This window comes from Gadus macrocephalus, chromosome 17, assembly GCF_031168955.1.
Source record: "Gadus macrocephalus chromosome 17, ASM3116895v1".
In the NCBI taxonomy this organism is placed as follows: domain Eukaryota; kingdom Metazoa; phylum Chordata; class Actinopteri; order Gadiformes; family Gadidae; genus Gadus; species Gadus macrocephalus.
The window spans coordinates 10017317-10030691 of NC_082398.1; the positions used below are offsets into that span (position 1 = coordinate 10017317).

The 13375-nt window shown below is 52.2% G+C and overlaps 1 protein-coding gene across 1 annotated transcript; it reads right to left on the reverse strand.

Annotated features, from left to right (window-relative positions):
• Positions 1–274: 274 nt before the first annotated feature.
• Positions 275–13264, reverse strand: LOC132475947 (insulin receptor substrate 2-B). Its single transcript, XM_060077356.1, is given in 21 exon segments — positions 275–1997; positions 8702–9143; positions 9145–9380; positions 9382–9663; positions 9665–9730; positions 9733–10005; positions 10008–10163; positions 10165–10233; positions 10235–10391; positions 10438–10498; positions 10501–10645; positions 10647–10757; positions 10760–10843; positions 10845–11035; positions 11038–11188; positions 11190–11317; positions 11349–11520; positions 11522–11632; positions 11634–12188; positions 12190–12521; positions 12524–13264. Coding segments are annotated over 21 exon segments (4200 nt in total). The 5' UTR covers positions 12909–13264; the 3' UTR covers positions 275–1904.
• Positions 13265–13375: the final 111 nt, after the last annotated feature.

Sequence of the window (13375 nt, forward strand, 5' to 3'; positions counted from 1 at the left end):
TCCCTCCGCCCTAGATTTAAAGGTTAAGTTTTAAATAAGGTGCCTGACTGGCCATAGTTCGGTTCAATTTAAAGTGGGGGCTATGAATAAGCCAATACTTGATCGCACAAGGGCATGAGCTGAGGTGAAATTAATAGGTTCCGTACACTGACATTGAGAATAAATATTTCAGCCAATCGCAGCAGTTTGTCCAAGTGATATCACGTCATGGGAGAGTGGCACGAGGCCCATCGCTAAATGTAGGGGTTTCGACATATGCCTGAGAAGGCCAGGATTATTGTGGGTCTTTTCTCTCTCTCTGTGTGTGTGTGTGTGTGTGTGTGTGTGTGTGTGTGTGTGTGTGTGTGTGTGTGTGTGTGTGTGTGTGTGTGTGTGTGTGTGTGTGTGTGTGTGTGTGTGTGTGTGTGTGTGTGTGTGTGTGTGTGTGTGTGTGTGTGTGTGTGTTCCGAACACTGCACCTGGAGTTGCGACTCATATTTCAGTAACGTCACTGTGAGTGTGTGTGCACACGCGTGTTAGTGGGCATGCGTCTCAAGTATTTCGGCCATCATTCAGAACTGCTGACAATGACGGCTATAACTGACGCACTGAGGGGTTACCCGTGTGTGCGTGCGTCAGACGCGTGGACCGCTTAATGTCTCATATGTGACAGTGTCTTTCAGAGTTTGCATGCACACAAACGCACACACCAGGATGTTTGAAAAGTGCATGCCTTTGCGCGTTTGTAAGCCCTACGTGTTCGGGGCGACTTTTCCCTGTGTGTCTAGTGTGTGGAAAGAGCATCTGAAATGCATATAGGCTCACGCTTTAGTACATGCTGTTAAAATGAACAAAGTAGTGTTTGAAAAGTGTGCGCACTCTCTCACCATGGTAAACCTGAAGTATGTCACGGACTATGAGGTATAACGGATGATTCAATTATTATTATTATACAATTGATTAATCAGACCTTTTTCAGCCAATAGTCTCCGATAAGCTGAACGATCTGAAACACTGATCGCAAACAACAGGACCGTTCTCCTCCCTGGAGAAAGCCCAGCCTCCTCTCCTACGCAACAGAACCAGGCAGAGGTCAACTGAAACTACCAGTTCCCACACATGTACCAAAACCAGAAATGTACCAGGTTAAAAAAAAAAATAACATGGCTATGCCGACAAAGCACAAAATACTATGACAGAAAATTCCAGACGTCCGCCATCGATAGTTTTACGTTGTGGAGTGAAAGTGCGATTGTTGTTTTTCTGCGTTACCGAAACCTACTAGTGTTTTTCCCAGGGACCTGATGCTGGTCCTTACTGGCCTGGTTAAATCTAAGCTCGAAGAGTTTAGATAAGAGGTTATTCGGTGGACAAGGTACGACAGCGAGAGTAGTCGTAATTCAGAGTAGATCCCACACCCGAAAGACTTTCCCTGTACCCTATCTTTGAAAAGGGAGAGTTCCAGCAACTAGTTGGACCATTTTATTGGAGCTTTGGGAGGGGAGCTGTACCATTTAAAAACCACAAAAATGAGTCAATAATAACAACAATTCAGAGTGACGCGGGGCTGTAACCATGACAAGCCCTTCTACGTGGTACCGTATTGAGAAGAGGGTCGGTTGGTTTTGACAACTACCTGTACCTATTCTACAAGCATCCTGGCCCATGTCAATTGCAAACCAGGCCTTTAGATGAAAGGGGAGTGGGGGGGAGGGGTTAGCAGCACTGTGGGAAGCGGGATTTAAAAACAAAACAAAAACGATATGCATATAAAAAGACAAAATAAAATGAATAATACAGATGAGGGTATATATATATATATATATATATATATATATATACAAAAAAAATGTTAAACCGCAAGCTGTTGCTGTCGACCTTGTTGAGTTCGGGGCTGCAGGGGGGGGGAGCTGCAAGGTTGGAGGTCAAAAGGTCAAGTGTCTCTGATACCCCCGTCCCTCGCATCTCCACCACGAACACAGAGATGGGAGACCAGGGTGGGCTCTCGACTCCTCAGTCTGTGGGAGAGAAAGAGAGAGACATCTTAAGTAGGCCACACATCAGTGGACGGTCCGTGTAGCACGAGTAGTATTCATTCTCACGATGTGATCGGTTTGGTGTACAATCGTACATTCAGATCAACAGTGAAAGAGCAATAAATGGCTTTTAATAACCATAGATATTTCCAATGGTCCAACGTATGATGTGAATCGCCGGCCTAGTATGGACCTAGCAGTGTGCTGAGCCGGTACCTTAGCCTTTAGCTCAGCTGTTCAATTAGACGTTTCCTTGGAGTTTATGGAAGCTTCGCCACTGTACAGTGGGCACATGGCCAGGCATGTGCATGCGTGTGTGGTCGTGCATGCATATGTTTATCCATATCTGTGTGTCCGTGTCCGCAGAGCACCAATGGACTACTATAACAGTAGCTAGCCTGTGTATGCTAGCTAAGAGGCAGAGATGCAGAGAGAATATCCGAGTGAAAGAACAAGGCTGAGGAGTTAGAGGGTCGAGGGAAGACGGGAGGAGAGAAGAGAGCAGGACCCGTCTCGTACAGAACAGTAACATGGGGAGAGTGTATAATAAATGTGTATAAAAGTCGCACAAAATGCAGATGCAGTCTTCCCATGAGACCCAAGCACAGTGTATTTTCTATTCTTATTAATTAAGATACCTTATATTTCTAAACAAAAAAGGAATGGAAAGATATAGACGAAATAGAGTGAGAGAGAGCATCCCTGACTGATCAACCTTCTTAGGACCCTCACACACACACACTGCAGTCACACTTAACACACCCGTGCCATTGACTGTTTTCCCCTTTACAAGAGAACAGTCCCTCACCCTCCCCTCCTAACTGAGTTCTTAATCCATTCTTTACTCCTTCTAATCTGCCTCTCCAACTCTCTCCTTAACTCATCCCTCCACTCATTCACTTCAATGCTCTTCATTCATTAACACAGCTACCCCATCTTTCCCTTGCATTCTTTTGCCTTTAACAACCACCACCACCACTCCCTCACCTCTCAACATCACCTCATTTTACCCCAGTAGGGAGGTGCAATGCATCATGGGTATTAGGGGGCCCAGCGACACTCAGGTGTAAATCCAGGAAATAAAACTGACAATTCCATTCAGCAGTGTGTGTGTGTGTGTGTGTGTGTGTGTGTGTGTGTGGCGTTTTTTCATCGTGTGTGCTGTGCTGTGCCATGGGGGCGGGGTCTACACCACTGCAGTGACTGATTGGGTTATACGAGATGTCAATCAAAGAACAGCTCTCCAGAACAGTGTAGTATTCCATGCCTGTATTGCACATGTAGTCGGTGTGCATTTAAATGGTGAATCACATGGGGGAGGGGGGGATTATATATGTATTAGAGGTTAATGGTTCTTTAGTTAGTTAGGTTATGTAGTATTGTTGTACTAGTACTGTAGTAATGCTTAGCTGTACACAACAACAATAGCTGCTAGCTTGGGAGTGCGTGTGAGAGAAAAAGTGCTCTAAGCCAACAGACGGACCAGTTGCGTAACCCACGTCAACTGGCTGTTACGTAACCCTCGGCAAAGTCAGAGGGGTCATGATGAGGGTTGCTAATCACCAGTTGATGCACCAATCAGGTATTTATGGTACAATACTGATCACTGAGCCTTTTAACGTTTTTTATATTAAATAAAATACACATTCATTTGACGATTCTTATGATTCTTGTGGGCCAGTTGTATAAGAGTCATCGGTTTGTGCCATCTAGGTGCTGGTTTACAGAAGAGTTCGTTTTTTTTGTTGAGACGACAGAAATACTAACCACATGGTTTTCTGACGGTGTCAATCAGTTTAGACTTAAAATAAACATCACTTTACAAAGGAATATCTGGGATTAGGCCTACTATTTATTGGAACAAGTCGGTTCAACCCACTCACTCACGCAGTAAAGATACGCAAGTAGACGCGGAACATAACATAGACTGTAGGGATGCTTTTACTTTTTGCCTTATTCAAATAATGTTAGAAATTTAAAAGTAAAACAAGCTGTTCATCAAATCGCGATTCTACAGAAGTGGCCTCCACCGGCTCCTATTGCAAGGGGGGAAGGCTGCCCTTTGGCCAAATATGTAAATAAACATTGTTAAAATAACAATTGATACGTTTTATAACATGAGCGTTGCGCATAAGCTAGCACTTTAAATCGCGTGTTAGGATTTTAAGTAGTCACTAGTCAATAGTTTATGGTGACATTTTTTATAGGTTTGAGTTTGACCACTCCAGCCTATGCAACAGTTAATCAAAAGGTATACCGTATATATAAAGTTTCCGTTATTATTGATTGGGATACATTTAGGAGGCGATTCACAAGACGAATAAATTGAGCGAAAGCAAAAGGAAAACTATCAAACAACCTCAATAACCATCATGCAAATAGTTTAATATTGAGTAGTATAGGCTGTCTAGCCGACCCAACACACCGACTCTTTGTGAAATCGGTGCCCATGAAAGGAGTGGCGTCAGCGTCCTCGCCCTCGAGCTCAGACCTGTCGAGCTAAAGCCGAAACAAGCGCAGTTGTAAATTATTGTTTTCAAGAAACCCTTTGCTTACCATGGTAAGAACTATGTATGCTAGTGATCTGGCTGCATTCGTTTGGCTACCTAACCCTTGTGTTATGCAGTATAGAGACATGAATATTCAGGACATTTTCCCTCGCTCATCCTCCGTTAAAGCATCGAGTTAGTTGCCCATGAAGGCACTGGGGATCAGAATCACCCAGGTTATATATACCTCCAAAGGGCGTATATCGGCCAATAACGAACGGCGGCCGGTCAATCGATGCATCATTCGTTACGATTGTATTGCTACAGTCTCCCACATTGTCATAGTTACAGTCAAAACAACATAGTTGGGGTGTGAGGTATTATGGGGGGGGGGGGGGGAGAAAAAAAAGAGAGAGAGAGAGAGAGAGAGAGAGAGAGAGAGAGAGAGAGAGAGAGAGAGAGAGAGAGAGAGAGAGAGAGAGAGAGAGAGAGAGAGAGAGAGAGAGAGAGAGAGAGAGAGAGAGAGAGAGAGAGAGAGAGAGAGAGAGAGAGAGAGAAATAAAGTGTGTGTAGCAAAGTTCAGCGATGCATTCAAAACCGTTAAACATTAAAAAGGTTAAGAATGTGCACACGCACGCATACACAAACACACTTATCCAACCCCACATTCCAGTAGAAAACGGAGGCTTCTAGTATAACCACACTTTATCATTTCCTCCTGTCTCTGCGAGAGCGGAAAGACCCAGCTCAACCCAATACTATTTGCCCATCGTTTTTGGTCAACATTTCTGGATCTTTTGGTAAGACAGCGAACACAATAGGAGAAAACAAGCTAGACCCAGACACACGGCGAGCCACAGAGCCACGGACCCAGACACAGCGACCCACAGAGAGACAGACCCAGACACACACACAGCCGCTAGACAGACAAACAGACAGTTGCGGTTATCAGATGTATTGATTACTTATCACGCAGCTCGCTGGAATGAAACAAACTGATAACCGGTAAACGATCTCTGAGGTCAAACCACAAACCCCGAGTAAAGGACGGGTTAACAAAAACAACTCTGTTGGCCCATGTGTTCCGGTGGAAGTTTACACAACGGAACACACTGCCACTCAATATCTGGTCAATATCAAATGTCCACCTGTTATTTTAAGTTTTTCTTTCCCCTTGTTCCAACACTAGTCGCACAACAAATACGGATCACAAAAATAGACATTATAATATTGCTTGGTTACCCATTTCTTACATCAATCCAGTTCTACTTTAATCCAATCATTTAATGCATGTACATCGCAAGAGGGGGTGGGTAGAACAAAAAACACGGCTGAGTTAAATCACGACACGGACAATGGTGAGAATTTACCCGAGGTCTAGGCAGAACTGCCGAATACGTTGAAAGGGTTAAGATCAATGTTTCCATTATAATTATTTATATCCTACAAGCCTGACATCGCCAGACCAATTCGCCAAAAAGTATTGGTCTGGAACCCCACTCACACTTGGATTTACTAGAGGCGTTATGAACGGGCACAAACCAAAATGCCTCTGGACGCAATTAGACAGACTTACAGCCATTAAAACACGCCTGACACATCAGTAGAAGCCATTTGGTTATGAAAATGCCACTATGGCGCTCCCATAGAGGGACGGCCCTCTGTACAGTCATTCGGGATCCAATATACTGCATAAAACTGATTGGAAAATGGACGGTTTTGCATTGCAATGACCCAATGTTGCCAAGTTAGGAACAACACACACACACACACACACACACACACACCTGCATGAATACAAAAAACAACAAAAAAACATGGATTAACCATTTTAGAAGGACATCTGATTGGTCCATAATCCTGTGGTCTCTTGGGAGTCTTGAAACCCTAATCTAATCTAAATGTAATCTACACTTAATCTAGTTTTTTTTTCATCCAATAAGGTTACGTACATAAACCACACTGTCGTTGACTAAAAATATGTCTGAAAAACAAGGATTTACACAAGCGTACATTAGATACAGGCGAGGGCTGCTCGAGTTTGGAAAAAATGAGAATCAAGATTTTTTTGTTCTTTTTGAGTTGGAAAATAAAATGCATTTATTCAGCATTTCAAAAAAACAACAACACGGTAACTTGAGTTTTCAAAATTCATAAACTACACAGTACACAAACGGTTCAAATAAAAACATAGAAAATGTTCAAATTGAAAATAATGTACAAATAAATATGTATCCAGCTGTTCTGTAATTTCTATAAAACTTTGAATGAATAAAATATACTAGAAAATTAAATAAGACAAAACAATCGGTTGTAGTCGACGTCTGTCCTGCTGTCGTCGGGGCTGTGGTCTTGTGTTTTTGTTTTTGTTTTTTTTGCCAATTCGTCGTAAGCGACTTTATGATTGCGTCTCAGGCCCCGTCCACACTAACCCGGGTATATATAAAAACGCACATCCGCAATGAAAACGATCTTCGTCCACACTATCGTTTTTGGAATGTTTTGCATCCACGTTCCACACTGAAATTATTATGATAATCAGTTGTTGTCATGGTTACGCAACTCCGCCACGCCTCTCTGTTTAAATTACAGCCGCACTATCAGCTGATATTTACAGTTGATCAGCTGGTTCATCATTTTCGTCCAGAAACGCCGCTCCAAATACGGTTTGAACTGCCGTCTTTCGGTTTTTTTTTACTATCACTTAAGAACATCAAGTACAGCGCTCGTCTCCGGCGTTGGAGCAACGAATATGTTTGAGCCAATATGTCGAGTTGTATCTGGAGATAAATTAGTACATTGTACAGAGAGATCATCATTTGCATTTCACCTGCCATTTTTTTGATGAGCTTTTTGCTCTCGAGCGCAAGCTTGCAGTGTCATGGCACAGTGTCGTGGCAACCGAACGTCATCGTTTCTGAAAGCCTCCAGTCTACATATTAGAGAAACAAATTTTACCCTTTTTATTGAGTAAACGCGGCTGTCCTCCCTCTGCCATCTCGCTCGCGCTGTTTTCTGAATAAGGTCACCACACACACACAGCTCGCAGGGCCGCATTGAATGCTCTGGAGGAGGGACTGAATTGCGCATGCGCGTCTCTTTCACAAAACCTCATAGACAACAGAAAATTCCAAAAGAATCGTTCCAACTCGTTTTTATTAATTTGGAGATCGTTTGACCCAAGAATCTAAATCGTGATTAAAATTCGATTAATTGCACAGCCCTATTTTCAGGCTCACATGCACATAAACAAGACAGATGTATGTGCGCACAGTCGGAAAAAGTCTGGGTATATCCGGTTGTGCCGTTGAACTGAAATGAACTTCAGTCAGTCAATAAGTGACATGCACACGTGCACTCTGAAAAGTACACGACACATGAGTGTGCAGTTTTCAACTGCGCGTGTGTAAACGGGCTGAACATGCACTCCCATGACGGATCGGTTCAAAAGACAACGTTCAACTGCTTAAGCACTCGCAGCCTGAATCTCGGATGAGCCTAACCCCCTTATAAAGTGACAGCCGGAACAACCTATCAAACAAGACTTTAACTGGACTGACAGGAGGTTAGACCAACCAAAGCTAGTCAAAGTATTAATAGACCGGCAGCAAGGGAAACCTATTCACATTTCATACCGGACTATTAATAGACAGGATATATATACTATTGACTAGTATTTAGTGGTTTAGCTTATGCTTTACCCAAATTGACGGAGAATTCCCGGTGAATTCAGAACATAAACGGAGAATGAGGTTGGGTGTACGAGGGCATCTTGCTCAAGGATACCTAGTCAGAGGGACTGTGGATATTAGGGCTCAACTTGGCTTGGAATCGAACCCCGGGCCAACTCAATACCCTGTCCCTACGTACATACCTATTGGGACCAGACCATTAACAGACAGCACTACAGAGCAACCCTGCTGTGACCACACACACACACACACACACACACACACACACACACACACACACACACACACACACACACACACACACACACACACACACACACACACACACACACACACACACACACACACACACACACCCATTGTCTGCTGTATGAATCTGCGTGGATGAAGGTCCACATTAACTCATGTCAGCTGTTTCAGGTAATAAAGTCCAGAGACCACCTAGTTTGACTGCAGGGCCGATGACTGCTTCTCTTCAACAACAACAACAACTCAGTCTACTCACCCTTATTTGCCGACGCGACGGCCTCGGTGGATTGGTGAAATCTATACTGGCGTAGCCACCATTCTCCGACGGCGGGGGCGTCGTTTCCGTCGGCGACAGGCTCCCGTTGCTCCCGGCAACGGAAGCGTCCGCCGCGGCGCCGGCCGTCGTCGCCGAGGCGCCCACCTCTTCCCTCAGCTCCAGGGCGATGTAGTTGAGGCCGTTCTGGTAGCCTGACGACATTGTTCCGACACATCCGGGCCCGAGCGAGGAGGACGTCGACGACGAGGGGGCGCCCGGTCGGGGGCTCTGGCGTGGGCGCGGCTCGCCGCAGACTCCCCGAGCCCCTTCCACGGACATCCACACGCTGTCGAAGGACCCGGAGCCGGACCACCTGGGAGGGAGGCCGTCGGCCTGGTGCGCCCCGTTGGACGCGTCGGGGGAGGGGGCTGGCGGCGGGCGGCCCGGTGGGCGTGGCGCTGGAGGAGGACGGCGAGGTGAAGGTCTCGGAGCTGTGGCGCCGCCGCCCCTGGGGGTCGGCGCGCACCACCTTGGGCTCCGTCCCCGTCCGGCCCGGGCTGCCGGGGGGGTTGGGGGAGGAGGAGGAGGAGGAGGAGGCGGGGGTGGGGTGCCCGTAGTGGCCCTCCATCACGCAGAGGTGCTGCAGGACGGCGGTGGGGCTGGCCCGCGGACCCTCCCCCCCCCCTGCCGAGGTTAAAGGTCATGTCCGTGTAGTCGTCCCCCAGCGCTTTCCAGTGCCCTCCGGCCCGCGGGGGCCCGCCGGGGGAGGCCGGCCCCCCGGTCTGGGCGGCCAGCGGCCGGATGTAGCTGGGGGGGTTCCAGGGAGCCACCAGGCTGGGTCTGGGGGACTGGCTCTTGCCGCCCACCTCCACGCTCATGTAGTCCTGGTGGGGGGAGCAGCAGAGGACCCCCGACCCGGGGGAGAGCACCTCCTCCTGGGCAGAGAGTGGGAAGGAGGAGCCGGGGGTGAGGGGGGGGCGGGCAGTTCTCGCTGAACTCGATGTTGATGTACTCCCCCGGGGCTGGGGGGGCCGGTCCGAGGCCGAGGTGGAGGTCCCCGCGCTGGCCGTCGGGGCCGAGGCCTCGCCGGCCCGGGCCGGCCAGTGGAAGCTGCGGCGGCCCAGGGGCAGGCGGTTGGGCCGGTTGGCTGTGCGCGGCGCTGTACGGGGGGCGGGGGGGTGGGAGGGCGCGGGGGCTGAGCCCCCGCGCCTCTCGGGGGCTGAGCCCCCGCGCCTCTCGGGGGTGGAGGCGCCGGAGCCGCTGGCGGGGAGGGTGGGAGAGAAGCCGGGCTTGGCCGGGGGAGCTTCATGGGGACGTACTCGCCGTACTCCCCCGCCTCCGCCTGCCGCGGCCGTGGGGGGCCTTGTAGGAGGCGGGGGAGGGAGAAGTAGGGGCTGTAGGAGCTGGGCGGCGGCTCGGGGGCGCCCAGGGCGTAGTAGCCGCCGGCCGCCGCGTCACCCGCCGGGCTGCTTGTGGCCCCCGGAGCCCGTGCCGCCGCTGTGGGACATGTCCATGTACTCGGCGTTCTCCGGCCCGCTCGGCGATGCCGTCGCCGCGCCGCGCGCCGCCGCCGGCTCCCCCGTGCGGGCTGGGGGAGGTCTGCGAGGGGGACGACGAGCCCCCGCTGCCGCCCGGGAGCATCATCATGTAGCCGTGGGACTCGGAGGGGGAGGAGGAGGAGGACGGAGGAGGGGGTGGGGTGGTGCAGGTGGGGGTGGTGGTGGAGCAGGTGGTGCTGGTGGAGGTGGGCCGAGCGGGGGGCTAGAGCCGGGCTGTGGAACTGGGGCGACGGGGAGGAGCGGGCTGCATGGGCATGTAGTCGGGGGGCGTGTCCCGGGGCGAGGCGGCCGCCACGCCGCACATCATGGGCATGTAGCCGCCGTCCCCCTTGGCGGTGGACGACGACGAAGGGGAGGAGGAGGAGGAGGGGGGGCGGGAGCTGGTGGTGGTCCCCGTCGGACGGCCGGCTCTGCTGGCTGTGCTCCGAGCAGGAGCTGTAGTCCGACCGCAGGGAGGAAGACGACGAGGAGGGAGGCCCCCCGCGGAGCAGGCCCCCCGCCCCCCGAAGGCCAGCCCCCCCAGGTCCCTCTCGTCCAACGAGAACGTCGTCTGGGTCATCTTCTGGTAGACGGCGACGCCCGAGCGCCCGTGCCCCGCCGCCGGCTGCCCCCCCCGCCCGGGTGAAGGAGTGGGCGCGCCGCCGCAGCGAGGACGACGAGGGACAGGTCCGCTCGTCGTCGGCCCCGGCCAACGGGCCCTCGTCGCGCGGCGCCTCCGGCGGCCCGGCGCCGAAGACGTCCCGGTGCCAGCCCATTGTCATGTAGTCGTTGAGAGGTGCTCCTCGCGGATGGGCGGCGTGTTGCCCAGGGAGTCGGGCGTGTTGCTGCGCACGCGCAGGTACCGGAAGTCGCCGGGGCTCGAGCCGTACTCGTCCGACGAGTTGAAGCCGCCGTCCGACGGCGAGCCGCAGATGGAGGCGCTGGAGGGGCCGGGTGAGCGTGTCCGACACCGAGCCGTGGCCGCTGCTCGACGACACGCTGACGGGGCTGGTCGCCGACGGGTAGTGGGAGACCGGGAGCGACGCCGAGCGCGCGTGAGCAGCAGCCCCGACGCCTGCTGGAGCCCCGGATGGTGCGCACGTGGCAGCGGCTGCCGCCGCCCCCGCCGCCCGACCCCGTGCTGGTGCCGGCGTTGCCTGTGGCCACGCCCACGGCGCAGGCCCCGGCCGCGTCGTGGCGCCCCAGGTGGGCGCGCGTGCTGTTGAGGTGCACCAGGCTCCCCGTCGCCGAGCGGAACGGCCGGTTCATCGTCCCCTCCCCCTTCGCTGGACGTGCGGAAGCGGTAGCCACTGGCGCCTGAGCTCTTGCTGGACGGCGGCGTACCCACGACGGACTCCGTCCTGGAGCGCCGCTGGAGCCCCGTCTGGCTGGGGCGGCAGGTTGCCGAGGTGACGGCGCGTGGTGATGAAGGGCATGGGGTTGGAGCCTGACGACTGGCTCTTACTGCGGGGGCGGAACTCTGTGAAAGCCTTTAGGGCCTTCATCGTCTCCAGGATGGTCTCATGCATATTCTGGGCCACCACCGAGTCGTCCACCTGCATCCAGATCTCGCCGGGCCCGATGGACGACGACCGGCCCACCTCGATGAAGAAGAAGCTCTCCGAGTGGCCGCAGCGTCGGATGTTCATAAGCTGGAGGTTGACGCACGGCGTCTCCGAATTCAGCTTCACCAGGTGAAGGGTCTTGGTCGAGAGGCACAGCCGGTACACTCCCGTGAGGTTCTTGGTCTGACCCAGGCCCTTGGGCTTCACATTTACCTGCCACACCTCCTTGAACACCGTACCGGGGGTCACGGTACCGTACCCGTCGTCTAGATCGTCAGAGTCAACGTGCCCTTTTTTCCCCTCGTTCATCAGCTCGCTCACGGCCACGTACCAGTCTTCTTGCTCTTGCTCGCTCTCCGCCACGATGGCGAAGTACTCGTCTTTTAGTGTAGAGGGCGATGAGATGCTTGTTTTTAGAATCCGCCCTTTTGTTTACAGTGAAGCACTGGTAGAGGTAAATAACCCGCTTCGGCGGAGAAGGGGCGACAGCTCCCCCGCTAGCGGCGGCCGCGGCAGCGGCGGCAGACCGCAGGCTATTCCGGAATTTCTTCTCGCTGTCAAAGTACTCCAGGCGACTGGGGCCTATGTGGCTGGCCGCCCGCAGCACGAAGAACCTCTTGTGTCCGTGTTTCTGTTTCCTCAGGTAGCCACATTTGCGAATATCGTCCACAGCTTCAGATGTATTGGATGCGACGACGTTCACAGCCGCGTATACATGCCGCTGCCGCTAGCGGCAGCGTCCTCGGCTGCAGAGACCGACGAGTTGGCTTTTCTACCGGGGAATCCGAGGGTGTTTTCCCCGGAGAGATGCTGCTGCTGGCCCGGCTGGTAGTGATGGAGGTTGGACAGTGGGTGCGGTGGTTGATCCTTGGGCTGACCAGGAGAAGAGTGGTGGTTGCTAGAGGGCGGCAGGTGTTGTTGATGAAACCTCGATGCTCCGCCACCGCCGCCTCCACCGATATTAATGACCGGGGAAGGGGGTTCCCCGACCGAGACGTCTCCGTTCGCCGTCGCAGGTTTCACCCCCGCGTCTCTCGGCTGCTGTCCCTTCTCCATCATCAACATTGCGGTGTTACCCTCCTGGTAATTCGTGAAATTGGCCATCGGCGGAGAATCCAAACAAAGGTCACTTCACTTCACTAGCGGGCTAATCGGAGTGGACGCAGACCCCATTCCGGTTCTTCTGGGAGACGCGAGTCCGAGTCCGACCCGCTAGCATGCTAGCCCACAACAGCTAGCGATGTGCTAATCTAATAATAATATTATTACGACAAATAAAATCCCCTTTATCCCACCTTTTTCACTACCAGGCGACTGCGACGTGAAGTCTAGCCCAGCGCGACATGGCCACGACTCTGTATCGGTAGTTAGCTCCGTTAGTTAGCTCCGTTAGTAAGCACTCTGTCCGCGTCTCTTGTGCACATCTCTACGGGCCGGAGCACAAACAACACGTGACCTTGCGCGTCACCAGCACAAAAATACAGGGCGGGACAGACGACAAACGGGCAAACATCGATTGGTCAACAACGACATGAATGACGGGAAGCTGAAGCCAATAGCAGTGGGGCATG